Genomic DNA, 24,406 nt, shown 5'->3' with positions numbered 1-24,406 from the left:
AGGAGCAATGATAGGCAGATGGAGAAGAACAGAAGTAACAACAGAGGCTGGAAGGTGATAGGCAGAGACAACAAAGTGCTGCAGATAATGGAATTGGAGAGGAAGGTGGAGCATGGAATCAAATGAGTGGGTGGTGTGGGCAGATGGGAACAGTAGGGGTAGGGAACTGACTGGGAGGAATGTGTGACTGATGGGCAGATGGAGTAACTAGAGGAGGGGAGAGAAGGGGAAGGAAGCAGGGGAAAGGGGTGTGTTGAGGAGGGTTGGGTGGATCAGGAGGAGACAGAAGGGGACAGGTTACCTGAGATTGGAGAACTCGATGTCTGTCAGTGGAGGAGTCCAAGGGCAAGCCTGAAATTTGAAGAACAAATTTCTCAAAGCTTTGCTTCTGTGAAAGATATTTGCAGATTGGCGGCCTCACTGGAGAAGTTGCCTCAGTGTGTTTCTTTGTAAAAAAAAAAATGTTTGATGTCAATCAGAATGACTTTTATCTGGTAAATTATATAATAGTAAGAAAAGTATTTGCAGAAAATATTTTCTCATCAAGATTCAGTCAAAAAGATTGGAAGATTGGAGTAACTCTTCAATGATCTCCACTGGATATGCACTATGGCTTCATTTTGTTATATACATGGGATTGTTAGTTTGATGTTACCTCAGTAACGGAATGAAAATTATTCTCACCTTCAACAGACAGACTGAGAAAAGAGAGAGCTGTAATTCTTGAGATTGCAGTGTTGATCCTCATTGTATTGGCCTTCACTACTGGGAGTGTGATCCCCTTTAATCCCAAAATCCATCACCTATTCTCGTTTGCACAAATGGACCGGGAGGGGTTCAATGGCCAGTCTGAGGATTTACAGTGCAAAGGTTTGCAAGGCTGTGGATAAGGAGCAAACAGAATTGAGAATGAGAATTCAGCACAGATCTATGGATCTGGTAGAAATTGTAAATCCATAATTCCCCTTCCCTAAAAGCATTGGTCAACCAGAATGGAGTTTTCAGGAATCTAATAGGTTCATGAACATTTCAGTAGACTGAGTTTAAAATTCCTCACAGCTATTTGATCTTTGTACAGTTGTGTTGTCAAGTCACCTAACCACCGTGTACTAATTCTCTATTGTACCATGACTGCTCATTAGATCCTTGGGATTTACAAAGAGTCGGCTACAGGATGGACATTTGGGATCGTTTCCTATGCCATATAATCCTAGACCTGTTATATTTGTAGAACCAGTTGTGTAGTCATACAAATATAAAAATCTTTTTCACCAATGCATCTGGCAGTTGTGTATATAAGTGTAAATGTGGCTTTCGGAACTGATGAATCATTGTATGAACTTGATGCATTGTTGTATCGGACACTGCCTTTCAGAGAGGAAAGCAGCGTTCAATAGCCCTGTCTCATCTGAGTAGTTGTACTTACAATGGCACCAAAGAAATCCACAGACAAAACGGGCTTGGTTTTGCAGTGTTGGCTGCCATCCCTGATTAACTGTCAGTTCCTGGAGGTCCAATTTCACAGTCCATAAATCTTGGTATTCTGGCATTTTGAATGCTGAGATCTCACTAATAACATCAACATTATGTCAGCACTTATACTGGAACTTATCTCTAACTGCTGATGTCATCTCAACAGGGCTGCAAGAGCACTGAATATTACCCGCACTTTACAGTCAATAGAAAATGGAAGCAAGTGTGTCGTGCTCGATAGTTACCTCGTTCCCTGGCAGAAATACTGCTTTGTATCCAAACAGTATTTTTTGTTATGTGACTTGAAATGTTTGGCGAATTGGGTTTGCTTGTCCATTTTTCTCAGTGGTGCTAGTTGAGGGGCAGTGGACAGGTAATGAGTTTGTGTGTAGATTCCCAGAGCAGCACCACCTGATATATTAGCTGAGGAATCACTTCAGTCCAAATATTTTGACAACAGCGTTTATGAATCTGCCAGTAACGTAATAAATGAAGAGATGGCATGATAAGTTAAGGGGCATCAGTAGGTCACAATGTGTCAAGGATTCTTCCCCTCAGTCCTGCCTTCCAGCTTGGCTTCATATTCCTTGATTCACCATATTTACTGTATAAAAACCTTTCAGTGATTGAATGTCCAGTTCTTTCTCTTCTCCGTCCAGATAATCCACCTGTTCCCCTGAATCAATAATCCATGCCCCTTGACTCTTCAACCAGTGGAAATCTCATCTATCTTGCCAATCCCTAGAATTACCCCTGCTTCATTGTTTTAAGATCCAATAAGTGCAGGCCAATCCTTCGTTATTACTCTCCTTGAACTACTGTGAGAATTAACTGAATATATTAATTCATTTTAACTGGGAAAGAAGGGAATAACCTGGGGCCAGTATGGACAAGGACAGTCAACCAAAGGACAGCTTTCTTTACCAAGCATTTCAGTAAATTGACAAGGGCAGAATTCCCAAGGCTGCAAATGATAGCTGGAGGCTCCAGTGCATCTGCCAAGTTATTGGACAATATTGAAGCTGTTGCTTTTCATTCCACCATGCCACTGGGCAGAATTTTTAAGACTTTATCATGAGCCACCAAATGATAGTTTGAAGGAGCGAATTTGCACCCATGATGCCTGAGATTTGGCAGCCTAGAGAATAGAGCAACTTTACCTAAACATGGAGACTGGGACTGATGGGAGACGAATAGCCTAAAGAGGGTGATCGGTAATTCAAAGGCCAGCTATATTCTTGGAAGGCAAAAACAACTAGCTGATGGCAGCAAAATCATTTCTCCTTGGATTTTGGGTGTAGGAACGAAAAGGAAGGTCAGAGAACATGCTAATCTTTCCGCAGTTTTCTTGCCCTTACCAATTGCGTCTTTCTGGGAGATGAATGTTAACACAGAGGCCAAAGACTGTAGAGGTAAAGTAAAAAATAAACTCCTCAGCATCGAGGATGTGTTGTTTACTTCTTCATAAATGCTAGTTAAATCATTGTTACAATGAAATCTTTTAATAAATTCTGCTATACTGTGCTGATTAAGACCAAATCAGTGTGAAATTCTGTTGTGTGACATCCTGCACTTTAGGATAGAGAACTCCTAAGATTTACAGAAAGAAGGAGTTCCTCTTTATCTGCCACCGATAGGTAACCCCTTATTCTGAAACTGTGACCCTGATTTTCAGATACTATCATAAGGGAAATCTTTATCTTGGCATCCAATCTATCCATTCCTCTCTGAATCTCATTTGTTTCAATAAAATCGCCTTCATTTTTTTTTGTGAACTCTTGAAATGTATAAGCCCAATTTATTGAATCTTTCTTCATCACTCTCTTCATTCCAGGAAACAATCTGGCGAACTTTTCTGCACCATCTCCAGTCCAAGTATCTACAAGAGTTTTGTCACTAGCGAGTAGTTAATGTTGTTCCATTATTCAAGAAAGAAACCAGGGTTAATCCTGGAAACTATAGACCGGTGAGTCTCACGTCAAGGGTAAGGAAGATACTAGAGAAAATTCTAATGGATAGAATTAATGAGCAGTTGGACAACCATGACTGAATTAGAAAGAGTCAGCATGGCTTTATGCAGAGCAAATCATGTCTGACCTACCTGGTTGAGTTTTTCGACGAGGTGATGAGGGTGATTGATGAATGTAGAGCTGTGTTTGTTGCTTACGTAGATTTTAGTAAGGCATTTGACAAGTTCCCTCATGGGAGGCTCATCCAGAAGATTAAGATGCATGGAATCATGGATTCAGAACTAGGTTGCCCATAGAAGACAGAGGGTAGAGGTTGAAGGGACTGATGCTCACTCAAGGTTCCACAGGGATCTGTACTGTTGTTGGCAGAATTTCAACAACATCAGGAGGCGCTAAGGAGTGAGGTAGATCAGCTGGTTGAGTGGTGACGCAGCATTGACCTTGCACTCACCATCAGTAAGACTAAGGAATTGATTGTGGACTTTGGGAAGGGTAAGTTGAGGGAACACATACCAGACCTCAATGAGGGACCAGAAGTAGAAAGGGTGAGCATTTTCAAGTTCCTGGATGTCAACATTTCTGAGGGTCTATCCTAGGCCCAATATATTGATGCAATTACAAATAAAGCATGGCAGCGACTATATTTCATTTGGAGTATGAGGAGACACTAGCAAATACCTACAGATGTACCATGGAAAGCACTCTTAACAGGTTGCATCACCATCTGGTATGGAGGGGCCTCTGTACAGGATTAGAAACAGCTGCGGAAAGTTGTAAACTCAGCCAGCTCCATCATGGTCACTAGCCTCCCTGGTATCCAGGACACCTTCAAAAGGCGATGCCTCAAAAAGACAGCATCCATTACTAAGGAAACCCATCCCCCAGGATATGCTCTCTTCGCATTGCTACCATCGAGGAAGAGGTACAGGAGCCCGAAGACACACTTACAATGTTTCAGGAACATCTTCCCATCTGCCGTCAGATTTTTGAATGGACAATGAACCCGTGAACACTCAGACATCCCACCCTGCAAAAACTCATTTCAGGGAGGTAGCACCATCAATTTGCGGGAGACTCCGGGAACTTCTGGGAGAGGTGGGATGTCTGCAATAGAGTAGCTCCTTAGCAGCTAGCCAGCTAGTTTAAATAACGTTAGCTATGCTAATGAATGAATGACACCTGTTAAACTCACCTCAACATGTCTTTCACAGTCTTAACCCCCCATGGGCAATAGAAAAGTCATGTTGCAAACAGTGCAGCGAGCAACACTGTCATTATTTTTAACCCCTATTAGGCAGGGGTACACTTTAGGGTATTTAGGGTAGTCTGGGGTGACATATGTTTTATATTTTCTTTTTTTGGAACACTCTGCCATGGTGCCCTCTCTCTCACACTCTTTTCTCTCTCTCTCACTCTCTCGCTCTCGTGCTCTCTCGCGCTCTCTCACTCTCTCATTCGCTCTCTCGTGCTCTCTAGTGGTTGCTCTCGCGCTTGCTCTCTCCCTCATTTTCTCTCTCTCTCTCTCTCTTGCTCGCTCTCAAAAAAGTTGATTTCTGGAATATTGTACATAACTTTCGGGCATCAGGGAGCCACTATTAATATGCGGGAGACTCCCGGAACTTCCAGGAGAGGTGGGATGTCTGAACACTAACTCAGTCTTTTTTTAACTATTTCTTCATGCACTACATTATTATATAAAAATATATATATATAAATAAATAAAATATGGGTAATGGCCTCAGAATAACCCAAAGGCAGAGACTGGCATTTCACAGTGAAACTATACTGTTAATCTCCAACTGTTACTAAATCCTGGAGAAGTGATCTGTAACTAAATGGTATTTGCAATGTGAAAGAAATTTGTAGCAAGTGTTTTATGTTCTTCAGACTAAAGGAAAGAATACTCTGTACACTAAACTGGACTCTGGAGAGTTATTAGTCAAATATGACTCATTCCGTAGGAATTTGTTTATGTTGTTGCCTGGTTTTAGCTTTTTCATGGCAATTTAAATCTCCTAAACCTCAAACTCATTCATTTGTTAAAAGATCTTCCAGGAACATGACTGCACATGTTTACCCTTGCAGCGCTGCAGGTTATTTGAGTTCAGTTTATGTACTGTAACATTTGTGCTTTAACTCTGACTCTGATGAAATGCTGTTCTTAAACTTCCTAGCATGTTTTAATTCTCGTAGCAAATGCTGTAAATATGACAGAACACTTCTGCATTATTATTGCCTTAAGTCAGATAGGAAAAGAAGAACTGGATTAAATTACCGAAGTAAGTGACTGCTGCCTCTGGCTTACTAACATGTCACAAAGGCTTTCCACTACATTTTGCACAGCTTCCATGTTTGGCACCATGGGCTATAGAGGTGCTTTCATTTTCCTACAACATGAGTCAATACTTCACTTTGTTATCTGAGATGTGTCAAGTAGAGTAAAGGTAAAGAGGTAAGTGCTGGATTGCCATGTCATTTCCTCACAATGTTGCTAAACATGTTAAGACCGCTGATGCAACTTCGTTGGGCTGTAGTCAGCTCAGACTGAGACTGAGAGTATTTTTGCAGCAAGAGTTGTCCCTCAATGACGATGTAACAGCTGTTAATTAAAAATTATGCACCATCACCAGGACAGGATTTTTTTTACAAAGAGATGGTAGTTGACTGGGACACACTCCCGGGGTGGTCGAGCTGGTAGATTCAACAGCGGCATTCAAGAGGCTTTTAGATAGGGATATGAACAGGAAGGAAATGGAGTGACATTGGGCACGCACAGGCAGAAGGAATTAGTTTGATTTGACATCGTGTTCGGCAAGGACATAGTCGGCTGAAGGGCTTGTTCTTGGGTACATTCTGTGTCTTACATAATCAGAGGAGCACAGTGCATCAGTGCAGCAGTTATTGCTGATGCCTTGCAGGTCCCAGGATGAGCTCAGTCCTGAGTGTTACTGCTGTCTGCGCCCACCCTTCCCGCATCGGGGTGGAGCTCGCCCACTCTCCCCGCGTCGAGGCGCAGCTCGCCCACCCTCCCCACGTCCGGGCTGAGCTCGTCATTCTCCCCGCGTCGGTGCGCAGCTCGCCCGCCCTCCCTGCGTCGGGGCACAGCTCGCCCACTCTCCCCGCGTCGAGGCGCAGCTCGCCCGCCCTCCCCGCGTCGGGGCGCAGCTCGCCTGCCCTCCCCGCGTTCGGGCGCAGCTCGCCCGCCCTCCCCGCGTCGGGGCGCAGCACGCCCATTCTCCCCGCGTCGGGGCACATCTCACCGCCCTCCCCGCGTCAGGGCGCAGCTTGTCCGCCCTCCCCGCATCCAGGCGCAGCTCGCCCGCTCTCCCCGCGTCGGGGCGCAGCTCGCCTGCCCTCCCCGCGTCAGGGCACAGCTCGCCTACTCTCCCCGCGTCGAGGCGCAGCTCGCCCGCCCTCCCCGCGTCGGGGCGGAGCTCGTCGTTCTCCCCGCGTCGGGGCGCAGCTCGCCCGCCCTCCCCGCGTCGGGGCGCAGCACGCCCATTCTCCCCGCGTCGGGGCACATCTCACCGCCCTCCCCGCGTCAGGGCGCAGCTTGTCCGCCCTCCCCGCATCCAGGCGCAGCTCGCCCGCTCTCCCCGCGTCGGGGCGCAGCTCGCCTGCCCTCCCCGCGTCAGGGCACAGCTCACCTACTCTCCCCGCGTCGAGGCGCAGCTCGCCCGCCCTCCCTGCGTCGGGGCGGAGCTCGTCGTTCTCCCCACGTCGGGGCGCAGCTCGTCTGCCCTCCCTGCGTCAGAGCGCAGCATGCCCATTCCCTCTGTGACAGTGAGGGTTTCCTTCTGGTGCTCTATTTTTTTCCCACATCCTAAAGACATTTTAACCAGTTAAACAGGCTACTGGAAGTGGCAAATAAGTCAAACGATGTTGGCTGGCATATGAAAGTGATCAATTTGCAGGACCACAAGGAAATGGGGAAGAAGGAGCGGGACGAATAGAATTGCTTTGCTGGGAAGCAGCATGATCCCATGGGACAAGTGGCCTCTCTGATGTCATAGGTCAGGCAGACAAAGATACATAACAGGAAGAGCTATTCAGACAGAGGCTCAGAGCTTCCATACATCATAAGTGGTGCTCCACACTGGTACCACATGAGAATACCAGTGACCCTGCTCTGAAATGCTACACAGCGCCTGCAGTTCCAATGCTCCAGAGCAGCTGAATGGTTGGCTGATTTGGGGGTCAGAGGACTGAGCTGGAAATCTTTGGCAGTGACTTTAGGAGTGTTGGGTTTGGAGCAGTGAGGGTATAGTGGGATGAAGTGTGGCATGGAGAAGGACTTGGGAGGTATGGAGGGAAATGACTGTCTACCTTGCAGGTGTCTTCTGTTGGTACTGCAGTTTCAAAGCTTGGTTGTCTCAGGCATACCTATTGACTGGTACTCTGAGAACAATGTGCTCCAAACTTCCCTACAATGCTCCAGAGACTCATCCACCAGCCTGCATTTTTATAGCGTGTTTGATTTACAATCTCATGATCATTAATCTGCCTCAGCCATTATTGAAAACACTTGGGGCCAATTGTATTATAAAGGATGCAAAATAGAATGGCCCCAGTATAAAAACTTCACTGTGTAAATGATACAGGGATAGACATGTTACCAGTGACTTGGTTGACAAGGTGTCAGTCAACAAGAATGAAGAAAAAACATGTAATATGGCAATTAACTTCAGAACTACATGAATTGCACTGCCTTATGCAATAAAGACAGGGCATTTCCCAAGGTGATCCAATTTTCATTCAACGGCTGACAGGAAGATTATATTTGACTCATATTTTCATTTACTAAATAAAATCAGCATTTCTCTAATCCTTCATTTCAAATTTCTTTAATTAAATTGAGGCTGTCCCCTCATTTCATGTGAAGCCAGCTGTGATCATTTTCTTTAACTTCATGATAGAATACTTTATTGATTGAATTACAGACCTTTTCAGTGGATTGTATGGGATTATTATCTGATGGAGCTTTTTAAAATTGTACATTTTAATAGAATCTTTATTTTGATTGTTGTATCATCAGAGAAATTGGCTGCAAGGCAGAACATGATTCCATTCGAGAAGTATAGGAGAAATACGTGTTTTGATGAGATGATTCTGGTGCATTGAGGGTGGGTCTTAAGAAACTTAAAATTTTGAAATAAGTGATTTTATAATTTTAAGATAAGTAAGGATATGCAAAGATAACAGGTTTAAGGAGCAAACACGAGGAAATCTGCAGATGCTGGAAATTCAAGCATCACACACAAAATGCTGGTGGAACGCAGCAGGTCAGACAGCATCCATAGGAAGAAGCACAGTCGACATTTCGGGCCGAGACCCTTTGTTAGGACTAACTGAAAGAAGAAATAGTAAGAGATTTGAAAGCTCTTAGCTTTATCCCTCCCCCTCCTGTCTTCTCCTATCATTTCGGATAGGATCTCCACCTCCCCCTCCCACTTTCAAATCTCTTACTATCTCCACTTTCAGCTAGTCCTGATGAAGGGTCTTGGCCCGAAACATTGACTGTGCTTCTTCCTATGGATGCTGTCTGGCCTGCTGTGTTCCACCAGCATTTTGTGTGTGAGGTTTAAGGAGCCTTGGTTTTCAAGAGATGTTGAGGCTCTGGTTAACAAGAAAGAGGAGGTACATAGCAAATATAGGCAGGAAGGAACAAATGAGGTAGTTGACTTTAAGAAATACAGAGAACACTTCAGAAGAAAATAGGACTAAAAGAAGGCGTGAGCTTGCTCTCGTAAACAAGGTGAAGGAGAATCTCAGGGGTGTTTCTTGGGATCTATATGAAGAGCAAGTCGTCATCTATGCATGGAGTCAAAAGAGATGGGGGAAGATCTTAAATGGATTTTTGGTATCTGTATTACTTGGGAGAATGACACAAGGTCTATAGAAATGAGTCAAAACAGGAGTAAGGTCATGGACTATATAAAGATCAGAGATTGTGTTTGTGGTCTTGAGGCCAATTAGGATGGATAAATCCCCAGGGCTTGTCAATGTGTACCCTCAGACCTTGTGGGGGGGGTGGGGGGGTAGTGCAGAAATCAAGGGCCCTAGCAGAGATATTTAAAATGTCCTTAGCCGCGGGTGTGGTGCTGGAGGATTGGAGAACAGCTGATGTTGTTTCATTGTTTAAGAAAGGCTTTAAGAATAAAGTGGGAAAATATAGGCCCGTGAGCCTGACATTATTAATGGTTAAGTTATTTGAAGGTATTCTAAGGGACTGGCTATACAGACATCCCGCCTCTCCCGGAAGTTCCGGGAGTCTCCTGCATATTGATAGCAGCTTCCTGACGCCCGGAAATTATATACAATATCAAAGAAATCAATTTTTTTTGGGAGGGAGAGGGAGAGCGAACATCCTGATTGGTCTCTCTTCATGCTAAGAGTGGTCCCCAACCACCAAGGGGCAAGGAAACGATATGATTTGGCGATATGAAACGATATGAGTCAGCTGCACCTTTCCTCATTCCCTGTCACGCCCACTGTTGAACTTGAACGCATGCGATGTCATTACCCACATGTCATCCACGTCAGCGCGGGAAGGAGATCAACTCCTCGAGCTTGCAAATGACAGTGGGCTAAAAAGTATGTTTGATATAACATCTCTGCTGGCATTCTGGATCAAAGTCAAGGCTGAATATCCTGAGATAGCCACGAAAGCACTGAAAACGTTGCTTCTATTTCCAACATCATATCTCTGCGAAGTGGGCTTTTCTGCAATGAATGCAACAAAAACTAAATTGCGGAATAGACTGGACATAAGGAAACCCCTTCGAGTATCGCTGTCTCCCATCACCCCTCGATGGGACCGTCTTGTTGTAGGGAAACAAGCCCAGGGCTCCCACTAATTCAGCGATATTGGTGTGTTGCAATGATTTTATATGTTCATACGAGGAAAATATGCGCTGTGTGTTTAATATCCAAACGTTACTTAAAATGTTATGATGCTATTAACTTATAATTGACTTATAAGTGATTTATAATTGACTTATCCCTATTTTCATGTGAGGAAAATATGCGCTGTGTGTTTAATATTAAATTCGTTCGATAAACCCTTTTAGAAATGAAATTGAGTGTATTAGCCACTTATAAGTGACTTATAGTTGACTTATCATCTATATTCCGGTTGTGATTAACACCCCCGTCCACAAGAATATTGTCAATATTAAACCGGTCCACGGTGCAAAAAGGGTTGAGGACCCCTGCTAAGTAGACCTATCAGTTTTCTCTGTGGGCGGGCTTTACAGTCGACCCTAAAAATAATGACAGTGTTGCTCGCTGCACTGTTTGCAACAGTGACTTTTCTATTGCCCATGGTGGGTTAAAATGTAAAAGACATGTTGAGGTGAGTTTAACAGCTGTCATTCGTTCATTAGCATAGCTAACATTAGTTAAGGATTCTTACTTTTTTCTTCTTACTTTTTAACTTACGTTATTTTTTGTATTTTTTTTCACGGTAACACGTTGAAGCTGCATCCTCTCTAACATGCTGGTAGAGAGAGTCTTATATGGGTTTATAGCGCTAGTTTTTAGTTACATCCCAGCACGCGGGACAGAAGCATGGTCACATTGTTCATTCCAGGGACGAGCTGCTTGCGCTAATGCTGGCCCGTTTAGCGAGCAGAGCAGCAGACACCCCTGCTGAAATCTGGAGGAAAACACACAGAGGATGCAGAGAGAGATCACAAAGTCGAGGAAAGAGGACTGGGTCGAGACAACAGAGACTTATGGAGAAGAGGAGTTCGGTGGGTAATAAAATGGATGAGTTCACGGCGCTAGCCAGGAGTCAGAGGACATTTCGGGAGAGCAGTGTGATGTGTTTCACTGGAACGGGGCTGCACGAGGACATTCCCGATCAAAACTTCTCCATGGAGGGATGCCAGACCGTTCCGGCTGACCGGAAGTGCACTGAGAGCGGTAAGCGTAAAGGAGTTGGGTGGTTACTGTTCTGGTTAACAACAGATGGTGCAATCTGGGTCATATTACGATCGAGGAACATGATTGTAGACCGAATATTGAACTTTTTACTGTTGGACTTCAGCCACATTCCACCGAGATAAAACACTGGGCGGCACGAGAGGTCGTTCCTGCCTGTGGCCATCGAACTTGCAGCTCCTCCCGTGGAGGGTCAGACACCCTGAGACAATAGACTGGTCCTGGACTTATTTTCCATCTGGCATAGTTTGCATTTTGTTGTTTGATTGTTTGTGGTTTTTGCATTGCTATATCTATGCTCTATTCTTGGTTGGTGCGGCTGTAATGAAACCCAATTTCCCTCGGGATCAATAAAGTATATCTATCTATCTAAACTAGCTGGCTGGCTGCTAAGGAGCTACACTATTGATGTCCTATGTGATGAGGCCAAACTCCCTGTAGACTTAAGGTTGTAATAGAATAAACATGATAATATAATATAAGTAAATATTTTAATGTCACATTTTCTGCATATACCCAACTTGGTTTACAGAAATCACTAAACAGAGTATTACATACACCCTTGGAGGTTGACCGGGGGGGGGGGGGGGGAGGAATATGGGGTTGTGGGAGGCGGGGGTGCTACCTCCCTGAAATGAGTTTTTGCATGGTGGGATGTTACATACCCCGTAACTGGGTTGCCAAACCAGCAGAAATGGAACGCTCGTTGGAGTCTGTGATTACTAGGAACTAATAAAGTTTTATTAAAGACATAAGTAATACAGTACAATAATCATAAGGATATAAATGTAACAGGTTAGCAATGATAATACACACATATACACAGAACTAGGGTAGTAGGAATCAACCAAGCTCTATCGCAGTCTAAGGGTAAAATGATCAGTCTTAAGTGAAGCAGACTTCAGTTCAGTTTAGTGCAGTTCGAGGTAGTTGCTGTTGTTGTACCGTTGGGGAGAGAGAGAGAGAGAGAGTGGGAGATGCAATTGGTTTCAGGCAGACCTTTTGATGTCTTTGCAGTTGGTTTTGGGCAGACCTTTTAATGTCTTCTAATCCTGCTGTGGTCACTGACTGTGACCTCTCCGTTCCGGATACAATTGTTCTTCCGCGGTGAACCCGGCACCCAGGCAAGGGCGGACACACACCCCAGGTTCCCACCGATCGTACCTTAACACCCTTTGAGCCTCTGATCGGTTCCCGCGAACTGGTCCTCCAAACTCCACCATTTGTGGGGGCACACTGCTCTTTCCAGGGTCTTGTGGCGTGTCTCGTGCCTTAGCAAACCTGCTCCTTTTATCCCCCTGCTGGGGTATCACCTGTTCATCAAACTTCAAACAGTTCAGGTTCAAAGCAACTGGTCTGTCAATATCTGAATTGTGTTTCTTTCCCGTTAATCCCTCTCTTCTCTCTTATTAGCATTTTGAATGTTTCTCCGTTGTCTTTCATTATCTCTCTCATTAGCATCATCCGTCCGGTAGCTCTGCTTGGCGTCACACATGACAGTAAATATTTGGATAGACAGAAACTGATTGGGGATAGTCAACATGGCTTTGTATGTGGTAGGTCATGTCTAACCAAACTTGTAGATTTTTCGAGGAAGTTACCAGGAATGTTGATGAAAGCAAAGTAGTGGACGTTGTCTACATAGACTTTAGCAAAGTTGGCATTCAGGATGAGATAGTAAATAGGATTAGACATCAGCTTCATGGAAGAAACTGGAGAGTGGTAGTGGATGATTGCCTGTTGGACTGCAGACCTGTGACTCGTGGTGTGCTGCAGGGATTGGTGCCGGTCCATTGTTGTTCGTCATCTACATCAGTGCTCTAGCGGTTAACTGGATCAGCAAGTTTGTGAATGACACCAAGACTGGGGGTGTAGTGAACAGTGAGAAAGGCTACCTATCAAAGCTTGCAGTGGGACTTGGACTGGAAATAGGCTGAAAAATGGCAAATGGAATTTAACGCAGGCAAATACGAGGTCTTATGTGGTGAGGGGTAGGGCACGAGAATAGAGGGATCTGGGAATACAGATCCTTAATTTTTCGAAGTGACACGGTTAGTTAGAGTTGTAAAGGGAGCTTTCAACATATTCGCCTTTATAAATATGTACTGAGTACAGGAGTTGGGATGTTATGTTAAAGCTGTACAAGATGTTGGTGAGGCCTAATTTGGTGTATTGTGTGCAGTTCTGGTCACCTACCTATAGGAAAGTTGTCAGTAAGATTGAAAGAGTGCAGAAAAAATTTCCAACGATGTTGCCAGGACTTGAGAACCCGAGGTTGAATAGATTAGGGCTTAATTCCCTGAAGCGTAGGAATGAGGATGAGGAGAGTTTTGACAGAGGTACACCAATTGATGAGGGTAAATGCAAGCAGACATTTTCCACTGGCGTTGGGTGAGACTAGAATTAGACGGAGTGCGACGGATGAAAGGTGAAATGTTCAAGGGGAACCGAGGGCGGTTAGAGTGTGGAGCGAACTGTCATTGGCAGTGGAGGATGCGGGTTCAATTTAAACATTTAAGAGAAATTTGGACAAGTACATCAACATGAGGGGTCTGGAGGGCTACGATCCATGTGACTAGGCAGATTAATATTTTGGCACAGACGAGATGGATCTAAGAGCCTTCTTTTGTGCTGTTGTGTTCCATGACTCAGCATCTCTAAGAGAATGTTCAGTTTCTAAATCTAACATTCTTGTATTGCATATCAGAATGTTAGATTTATCTTTTTTAGTATAGAGTTCTAAATTTAATGACAATAATTGTGTATACTAATTGGTGGGGTGTAGATATAAGACACAAAGGGCATAGACACTAATATTTTACCACAACTTACACAGAACAAGTTATAAAAGCACCTAAAATGTATTACTACATTAACATCCTATTAGCGCTCCTCCAAGCAATTCCTGATAAAACAAAATTGTAAACACTTATAATGAAGCTGTGTGTTTTGTCAAGTTTTTGATTTAGTGCAACAAGCTTAATGTTGCTGTCAATACAAAAAGTAAGAGCACAGGCTGAGCAGTCAAAATGTAATACAAGATAAAGTCATTAGCATTGATTTCAGATCATAAAGAAGGTCTTAACCTAACTCTTTGACATATTACTGTGTTAATAGTTGAGCACTATGCCCAGTACAAAACATCAATCTATATTTCCTGATTCACAATCTATTTACTTTATTGGTCATAAATATAATTCTTCAGCTGGGTGGTTTTGAACAGGATGGCTGTCTAGCCTGGCCAGAGATCAATGAAGATTTTATTCCAGTTTCTAATATTTTTTGTCACAAGAACAGAAACAGTATTTAGTATTAATCCCCTTTGACATTTCTTCTCTGATTATTTGCTGAGTCTCTGGAGGCTCCAAGACTGAAGGACTGGTGATTCCATGTTATATCATAAAGTAGATATTAGTTGGAGGGGAAGCTGGTAGACTTCTGACAGGCCAGTAGATCTGATTGGTTGACTCAAATCCATGTTCCTGAACAGGGCCTGGTATCTTAGACCTGTAAACTCGAGCAGGTTGCAAATATCCTTCATTCAACCTTCATCAAGCTTGAGATATTAGGTGCTGTGTTGCTAGGATGGTCTAGCATGTAGATACACTGGGATTACTTGCAGTAATGATGCTCCTGAGGTGAAAGTGGCCAGGCTGTTTTTGTGGTTATAGTGGAGTATCCCTGCCTCTCTTAGTATTGTGAAAATAAACTCAAACCAAATGATTTCCTCTTTGTGCCTATACATACTGGAGAACTTACTGCCCTAAGATTGCAAGTGTGCTCCCATACACATCAGAGGAGCCTGACTTGGCCACCAAATGGATTTGCCATTGAGATTCCCAATTCAAATTTAGGATGAACTCAACCAAACCTAAAGGGAACCAATTTGCAATTTTAACAGTGAATGTAGGGATACTCAGTAATCTAAACATAACAATACAACACAGAAGTGCATTCCACTTATCCTGTTGTGCTATATAACAGCACATGGAGGAGGTTTGTATTTTAGTAAGGATATTCAAGAAAGAACTCATTCAGCATCAGACTCCATAATGATTGTGGCAATTTGCCAACATTCCCAGCATATCATTCCTAGTGACAGGATTTCAGGAAAAGAATTGTGTCTTGAATGAACAGCGGCAAGCCAGCTGACACACCAAGGATTATGTGGGCTGCGTCCTCGGTTTGCCTCTCTTGAGAGAAAATATCTTGTAGTAAAATTATGTTCATGTTGATACCAAGTAAGTATTTCGAGTTAACTACATGGAAGCACAGTAATACAGTAAGTAATTAACAGTGGGAATATAGCTGAAGCTATGTGGATGGTTGATACCAAGGAATATTTTACAGTTGATCAATGCTGTAAGTGAAAGGGGTTTGTACAGCCAAATGTTCAGAAGACATGCAATTAACTCATGTCTCTGAGGATCAGCTTTCAACACCTTTCTGTCACTAAAATTCCCACAGTAGTCAGCTTTTGGTTTGCCAGTTGTAGCACTGAGGGCAAATTCTTGGCTCTTCCTGAGCTCATTTTCTTTGCACACCAGAAAAATTCATGGAAAGTGCCTTGGACATTGCATTTTGTTTCCTGAACATGATGTGGAAGCTGACCTGGTAAAGCCGTGATCACATTTTATTTTTGCATTGCCATATGGGATGACTTCTCCTTCAATATGGGGTCACCAAACTCATTTAGATCTTCTAACTCCTCCTACCCCTACCTCAGATGGACAACCTGCCAGATCTTAATGCACACAACTTGGAACAGCTCTGGACTGAAATGTCTCAGTGGAAGCACCTGGAACAGTGAAATGAACCAAGGAAGCAGTAAGCTCGAGTCATCAGATAACTTGCCATGTATTTGTATAAATTCCAGAGCAGCAGTTTAAAGGCTCCAAAAATCCAGCTCCATAGGATGTATCTGAAAAATCTTAAAACATTTTATTTTATATTGCAGCTGTTGTTTCTTTAAGGACACTACTTAGCCATGTTAGGCAATGTGCATTATACATGTTCTACCATGAATCTCTGATGAATACAATTAAGATTTTCACAACAACGTAATACCCAGAACTCCTGAATATGAAGATTCATCAATGGGAGCAGCCAAGCACTTGGCATCCATGGGGAAGTAAAGCCCCTTTAAAAATTAGTGTTGACGGAAAGAAACACACATCAAAGTTGCTGGTGAACGCAGCAGGCCAGGCAGCATCTCTAGGAAGAGGTACAGTCGACGTTTCGGGCCGAGACCCTTCGTCAGGACTAACTGAAGGAAGAGCTAGTAAGAGATTTGAAAGTGGGAGGGAGAGGGGGAGATCCAAAATGATAGGAGAAGACAGGAGGGGCAGGGATGGAGCCAAGAGCTGGACAGGTGATTGGCAAAAGGGATATGAGAGGATCATGGGACAGGAGGCCCAGGGAGAAAGAAAAGAGGGAGGGGGGAAACCCCAGAGGATGGGCAAGGGGTATAGTCAGAAGGACAGAGGGAGAAAAAGAGAGAGAGAAAGAATGTGTGTATATAAATAAATAACGGATGGGGTACGAGGGGGAGGTGGGGCATTAGCAGAAGTTTGAGAAGTCAAAGTTCATGCCATCAAACTTCCGCTAATGCCCCACCTCCCCCTCGTACCCCATCCGTTATTTATTTATATACACACATTCTTTTTCTCTCTCTCCTTTTTCTCCCTCTGTCCTTCTGACTATACCCCTTGCCCATCCTCTGGGGTTTTCCCCCTCCCTCTTTTCCTTCTCCCTGGGCCTCCTGTCCCATGATCCTCTCATATCCCTTTTGCCAATCACCTGTCCAGCTCTTGGCTCCATCCCTCCCCCTCCTGTCTTCTCCTATCATTTCGGCTCTCCCCCCTCCCCCTCCCACTTTCAAATCTCTTACTCACTCTTCCTTCAGTTAGTCCTGACGAAGGGTCTCGGCCCGAAACGTCGACTGTACCTCTTCCTAGAGATGCTGCCTGGCCTGCTGCGTTCACCAGCAACTTTGATGTGTGTTGCTTGAATTTCCAGCATCTGCAGAATTCCTCGTGTTGATGTAAAGGTCCCACTCTGATCAATGAAGAGTAAACTTGTGCAATAAAACTTGTAATTTAAAAAAGAAAAGGCTGGAAATACTTAGGAATAAGGGTCACTGACCTGAATTGTCACCCTGGTTTCTCTCTCCACATATGCTTGACTGGCATCGCCAGCTCTTTGCTTTTACTTGCACTATTCTTAGCCAATAAACCCTGCTTTTGTTTAGACCAGAGAATCATCAGTCTTTTACTTTAGGCAGGTTTCTTATCTAACATAATGATGGAAGATCTTCACATGTTTCTCTGTGGTGTGGTCTCCAAGCTTCATCTTCCACAGGATATTGCATTTAAAAACAACTGAGGCATTGAGTTCTTTGTCATAAACATATGGTTTGGACAACAGCTTGTTGTACTCTTTTAGTGAACTTGTTTCTCTTCTTGTCTGTTCACTTTTGCAAATCAAATGTGTACTGAATATTTGTCTCCACTTAGGCATTTTCATTTCCATGAGCTTTATAAACTACATCATCAATAACATTTTCTGATAGTGTCCAAAATCAGCATAAGGTTTGTGGTTGTGATTGTACCTTCACCCATCCCTTTCCCGCAGAATTCTGTGACAAATCCTGGGTTTAACTTAAGGCATTTTCCATCCCACTGGGATAATTGGGCAGCTCTGAAAATTAGAGGATGGAAAATGCATAGAGAATGAATGGCAGCTTTAAACAAACATCCACATTTGCTGCAAACATCTTGCTTACAGAATCTGAACTTCAAGAGGTAGAATGCTTGAGCTCAGTGAATAATCATCTGGCTATGAGAAGGAATTCATTGAACAATCCAAGAGGATCAGTGTGATAAACAGTAATCATTCAACTATTTGTTCAGTCTGAACTTCCAGCCATCTCGACCTAGCTGTTGCACAGTCCTACTCTGCAGGAAGAGGTCACTGACAATATAGTGTGTTTGTAAGCTCTCATATCGAGCAATTCCCTGACCATTCCTCACATTCCTTAACATTTGAACATTGCTCAAATACATTGAATCTGAAATAGAAACAAAAAATAGTGAAGATGATCTCGGGTCAGGCTACACCTGTGGAGGAAGAAAAGGACCTGATATTTGGATCGCAAACAGGAGGAAATCTGCAGATGCTGGAAATTCAAGCAACACACATAAAAAAAATGCTGGTGGAATGCAGCAGGCAAGACAGCATCTATAGGAAGAAGTACAGTCGATGTTTCGGGCCGAGGCCCTTCATCAGGACTAACTGAAAGAAGAGATAGTAAGTGATTTGAAAGTGGGAGGGGGAGATCTGAAATGATAGGAGAAGGCAGGAGGGGGAGGGATGAAGCTAAGAGCTGGATAGTTGATTGGCAAAAGGGATACAAGGCTGGAGAAGGGAGAGGATCATGGGACAGGAGGCCAAGTGAGAAAGAAAGGGGGAGGGGAGCACCAGAGGAAGAAGGAGAGCAGGCAAGGAGTTATTGTGAGAGGGACAGAGAGAGGAAAAAAAAGAGAGAGAGTAAAAAGGGGAAAAATAATAATAAATAAATAAATAAGGGATAGGGTAAGAAGGGGAGGAGGTGTATTAACGGAGGTTAGAGAAGTCAATGTTCATGCATGGTAGCCTCTAACCTGATGGCATGAACATTGACTTCTCTAACTTCTGTTAATGCCTCTCCTCCCCTTCTTAACCCATCCCTTATTTATTTATTATCTTTTCCTTATTTTCTCTCTTTTTTCTCTCTGTCCCTCTCACAATAACTCCTTGCCTGCTCTCCATCTTCCTCTGGTGCCCCCTCCCCGCTTCTTTCTCCCCAGGCCTCCTCGTCCCATGATCCTATCCCTTCTCCAGCCTTGTATTCCTTTTGCCAATCACCTGTCCAGCTCTTGGCTCCATCCCTCTCCCTCCTGTCTTCTCCTATCATTTTGGATCTCCCCCTCCCCCTCCCACTTTCAAATCTCTTACCATCTCTTCTTTCAGTTAGTCCTGACGAAGGGTCTCAGCCCGAAACGTCGACTATACTTCTTTCTATAGATGCTGCCTGGCCTGATATTTGGATCAATGACTCTTTATCAGAACTGGAAAACTAAGAAAACAAGTGCATTTTAATTTATAGAGGGGGAGAGAGAAAGAGAACATGTGTGTGTTAAAAGAAGAGAAAAGGCTGTCCAGATAAGACTTTGGTGCTGTCTTAGAGAAGGAAATGTATACCAGATAATCATAACCGATCTGTCTGGGGGGAGTTCAAATAGAGAAAATTGAATAAAAGTTTTTAAAAAATAAAACTCTCAGCTGTAGAATGCAGATCTTGCTCAAAATCTCAAGTAAAGTATAATGATGGAAAAAGCCCAACAGGTCAGGGATGACAGAGAAGAAAGAAAGATTGTGTTAATGTTATAGGTGGATGATCTTACAACAAAAGTAGCCAGCTCTAACTCAAGAAGAGATAGCTAGTTACCTGAAATTGTTAAACTTAATCTTGATTTTTGAGGGTTGAAATGGAAGAGAAAATGCTGCTGGGCTTTGTTGGAACATTGAGGAAGAGTAAAGACAGAGGTCAGAAATGGGTGCAGAATTAAGGTAAAACACAACTGGAAAGTGTGTGTCTTATTTGTGGATTGAACAGTTGTGTCACCCAAAATCCATATACTTTCTTAAACATAGTGGAACACTGAATACAATACACTGTTGGAAGAAATGCAATCAAATTACTTCTGAAATAAAAGATGAAATGCTGGGAATAGGAACTGTTGAGAAGTTGAGGAACCATTGCTGTGAAACTAATGAGTTCTCCTTCACCAATCTTTCTGATAAAAGTACATCAAGTCCTATCAACATCTTTATGTTCTGAGGCTTGCGTCTCTTAAATTCAGCAGGTCAGGCAGCACTTTGGAAAGGGGATGAGTGTTGACTATTAAGGTCCAAACTGTAGTAGCTGTTGATTACTTCCAGCATTTTCTGCTTCTGTTTCAGGTTTTCAGCATCAGAACTTGTATTTATCTCCTACACTGATGTTTTTTTTAACAATTCTAAACTTATGTACTCATTCCAATTCATTAACCAGTGACAATAATTACACTTTTCATAATTTTGAACATATCCACTAATTTTTTTATTACAATGTTTTTGCATTACTAAAAGAAATCTGTCATGTGATAAAACATGCCCTAGTCCCTACTTTGAGAATAAATCTGCATCTTAGTTGTGGCCTTGTCATATGTAAAGTAGGACACTGATATACATACTATTTATGGCAGAACCTGAGCAGCTATAGCATAGACTTTTGTTTTGAGAGTGTCGGTGAATCTTCCAAGAACTGCTTTCTTGTGTGCAAAGTAAGTCAAATGGCAATGGATCCATATTCATTTGGAATCTTCATCTCTAACTGTGACCAAAATGTAATGTTCCAGAAGGTCTGAATTTCAAAAATTGATCCATGGCAAAATTGATCAGCCATGATCACATTAAATGGTGAGGTGGGTTGAGGTGCCTGATGTCCTACTCTTGATTTGATTTTCTCATGCAGTCTTGTTTATTCCTGCTAGTTATCCTGTGTTGTGTGCACTTGAGAACAACCTGATCTCCTTGTTTTTGTTCTTTTCTAATAACAAATAAATCTTTCATTTAAAAGCACTTTCTTAAAGAAATGATTACTAGAGTGTGGCCATAATCAAAAAATGACAGAGAAAGTTGATCTGGGAAGTAATAAAAACATCCATTTTTCCATTGATATGTCAACTAAGCATTGCCCAAACATAGCTCTTCAGTGGTGACACAAAGGCAATGGAACCTGGTGAAGCTGAAAGAAACAGTGGTGTAACTATATTGGCCTTTAGTGGAGTGCAACATCAACTCAGCCAACTTGACAACCTGACTTTCAGATTCACTGAGTAATGCAGCATGGTCCAACTCATCCACGCCAACCAAGATATCTATCCAAGTTAATCCCATTTGCCTGTGCTTGGTCTACATCCCCCTAAACCTTTTCTATCCATTTTTGCTCAAGTGGAAAGGAAAACAATATGGTCAGAAATGCATTGTCACTTTATTATCGGTAGTTCTGCTGCTGAAGGCATGCCAACGTCCAGTTTCATTTGGACTGTGGCATCAGCATGCCCATTAATTGTGCCTCTCTTGTTAAATCTATATGCTAAACCATGCAATAATAATCACTTCTGGGGAAAAAATTCAGTCTGGCAAGTGAAAGATCAATAAGCTGTGCTGGGTCTTGGGGATGAGGGTGAGGAACTCAGATGTAACACCATTGCAAAGGAGAGAGAATGAGAGAGGTATCTGTACTTATAATCATTTCTCTGAGGATATATGATGAGCAAGATATCAGCTGCTGATTCTTTGCCTAAAATTAAAATTTTAATACCAAGTATTACATTTTTCAAATTTTATTACAGCCATGGGATGACACAGGGATGCAGCAGGTAGTACTGCTGGCTCATGGCTCCAGTGACACAGGTTCTTTCTGTCTGAGTTTAAGTTGGCACCATCATAATCAACATGGATACTATGGGCTGAATGACCTTTTGCTAGTATGAAATACTACAAAGACAATTTGCTTCCAGTTTGTAGGCTTTTAATCTATGAATATTGCTGTGTGTTAGTGCGTGGCCAAGTGGTTAAGGCATTGGGCTAGTGATCTGAAGGTCGCTAGTTCAAGCCTCAGCTGAGCCAGCGTGTTCGGCCCTAGTGCCCGTCCCTTGGACAATGTCGGTGGCGTGGAGAGGGGAGACTTGCAGCATGGGCAACTGCCGGTCTTCCATACAACCCTGCCCAGGCCTGCGCCCTGGAAACCTTCCAAGGCGCAAATCCATGGTTCCACAAGACTAACGGATGCCATTGCTGTGTGGTTTTAAAGACTCTATCTCCACCAACTTTTATGTCATGAATGAAGATGATGGGATGGAAAACTACATGTCCAACTCATATATGAACCTTGCGAGTATTTACAGCTTAAACAAAAAATTTTTTGTAACCCCACTTAGAAAATTTTACCTCTGTCACTGCCTCCCTCGTTTCCCAGTGCTCAACCCTAAATTACAATGCTTTGCCTTAATTGCATGTGCTTCTTTTGCTAAAAGCCCTGTTCTGGAAGTCCATTGACACGTTTATTGAAGTTTCCCAGTCCACTAATTCATTTCCCTCTGCATCTCAATTATAGTTGTTGGTGATGATGATTGTGTCCTTTTCTATTTTCATTGTTATGGGCTTGGCTTCTGTCAAAGGTCATTACTTTTCCATCTCGCTGGCATTCATTCTTGGCTTTACTGCTCACTTATATCAATCAACATTCCAGGAAAGGGGTCACAGAACATAAGTTGTCATTCCAAGTACAGGAAGATATTTGCCAAGCAGATGGATATATTTATGGAAGACTTGCAATGGCCAAGATGCCTGTGTGATATCAATGAGCATGACCTCCAAAGTCAGAGTTGAGTTTTGTTGATATTCAACAGATTTTGCTCATTGCAACAGATTCTGCAAGCTGCCTTCTGCCAATAAAATGGAACTCCAAGCATAAAATCTCTTTACAAAGTGTATTTTCTATTTACATTCCTGATGTTACTGATAAATTCTGGTTAGAGCCATTTATCTCCATTGGTAGCGGTCAGTTTTGGACTGATAGTGCAGTTCTGTTGAAAACATTCTAAAAAACTTTGCAAAAAGCAAAAAAAAACTGTAGATGTTAGAAATATATATTAAAAATGTTGGAAACCCTCAGTAAGTCAGACTGCAGCTGCGGGAAGACAAATGGAGTTAATGTTTCAGGTCAAAGATTTTATCATAATTTGGACAACACACATAAATGATTGAGGAACTCAGCAGGCCAGGCAGCATCTACAGAAAAAAAGTACAGTTGATGTTTTGGGCTGAAACCCTTCGGCAGGACTCGGATTTCCAGCATCTGCAGATTTTCTCTTGTTTGGATCAATTTGATGTCTACAAACTAATCCTATACTTATTATGAATTAGCTGTGTGCGCTGATTATATGTATATTGTTTTACAGTTTTCACTAAAGTGTAATTTAGGTGATTATTCAAACTGCCAGTATCCATCTAATTATAGCCAGCAAGAGTCAATGCCTTCAGCAGAAAAGAAATCAGATATGGTGTTGTTATTATGCTTAACATATTGATCCAGTACTGGTACATTGCTAAAGAGAATTTAATGAACTTGCAAACAGAGTATAATAAGCTGCTTTTCAATGTGAGGCAAGTTTTATTATTTGGCTTCTGACAAGATTTGTAGCAATTCATTTGTCTTAATACACATTACCTTTATAGAATACACTCTCTAATGAGCTTCCAATTCTACCTCTTACATGCAGGGTCGTTTGTGATGGTCAACACCTCTGGACGCCAGGCAGGACAAAAAGCACATCTCTTATTATCGAAAGTGAAGGAGAACGATACACACTGCATTGATTTCCATTACTTCATATCTGGCAAGGAAAGGGCAAACCCTGGGTTACTCAATGTTTATGTGAAGGTCAATGATGGACCCCTCGGGAACCCAATCTGGAATGTGTCTGGAATGACAACTAGAACCTGGAACAAAGCCGAGTTGGCCGTTAGCACATTCTGGCCAAATTTCTATCAGGTATTGGACATTTAATCTCTCTTGAATTTCTCAGATGTGTTCAAGCTGTGGGTTGGTATTTTTAACTATTAAATAATAGTTAAAGAAGCTAGGTCTACAAAGAGGCAGTTGATCTCAAAATATTAAGACTGTTGAATTTTAGTTATCTAGAGTGTAAGGGAAGAAAAAAGCAAACTGTTTTCAGTAACCACCCGATACCATCCGAGCAGAAAGCTTTACTTTCATAAAAATCAGGAGTGGCTGGACCCAAGTACTGAACAGCACTAATGTTTATCTATTATTCATTTGTGGTATTCAGTGTAAGTTACTCTCAATACCCGAAGTTTCTAGTTAAGAGTAAAGTGTTTGAATCCCATGATAATAGATGGAAATTTTA

General features: G+C 42.7%; 1 protein-coding gene across 13 annotated transcripts in view; it reads left to right on the top strand.

The window, feature by feature from the left end:
* The window catches only part of LOC140198158 (receptor-type tyrosine-protein phosphatase mu-like), a 1,049,822-nt gene that overhangs the window by 310,538 nt on the left and 714,878 nt on the right, over positions 1-24,406 (top strand). For 10 of the 13 annotated variants that reach the window (XM_072259223.1, XM_072259213.1, XM_072259205.1 and 7 more), the window contains exon 3: positions 23,759-24,030. In XM_072259223.1, coding sequence (XP_072115324.1) covers positions 23,759-24,030 — 272 coding nt within the window. Of the gene's footprint in view, positions 1-3,416; positions 3,440-5,580; positions 5,723-5,832; positions 5,896-23,758; positions 24,031-24,406 lie in introns of those variants that run through there. The other 3 variants (XM_072259237.1, XM_072259188.1, XM_072259230.1) reach the window with 3 other exon arrangements.

This window comes from Mobula birostris, chromosome 1 (assembly GCF_030028105.1).
Source record: "Mobula birostris isolate sMobBir1 chromosome 1, sMobBir1.hap1, whole genome shotgun sequence".
Taxonomy (NCBI): Eukaryota; Metazoa; Chordata; class Chondrichthyes; order Myliobatiformes; family Myliobatidae; genus Mobula; species Mobula birostris.
This window is presented reverse-complemented; position numbering and strand designations above follow the sequence as displayed.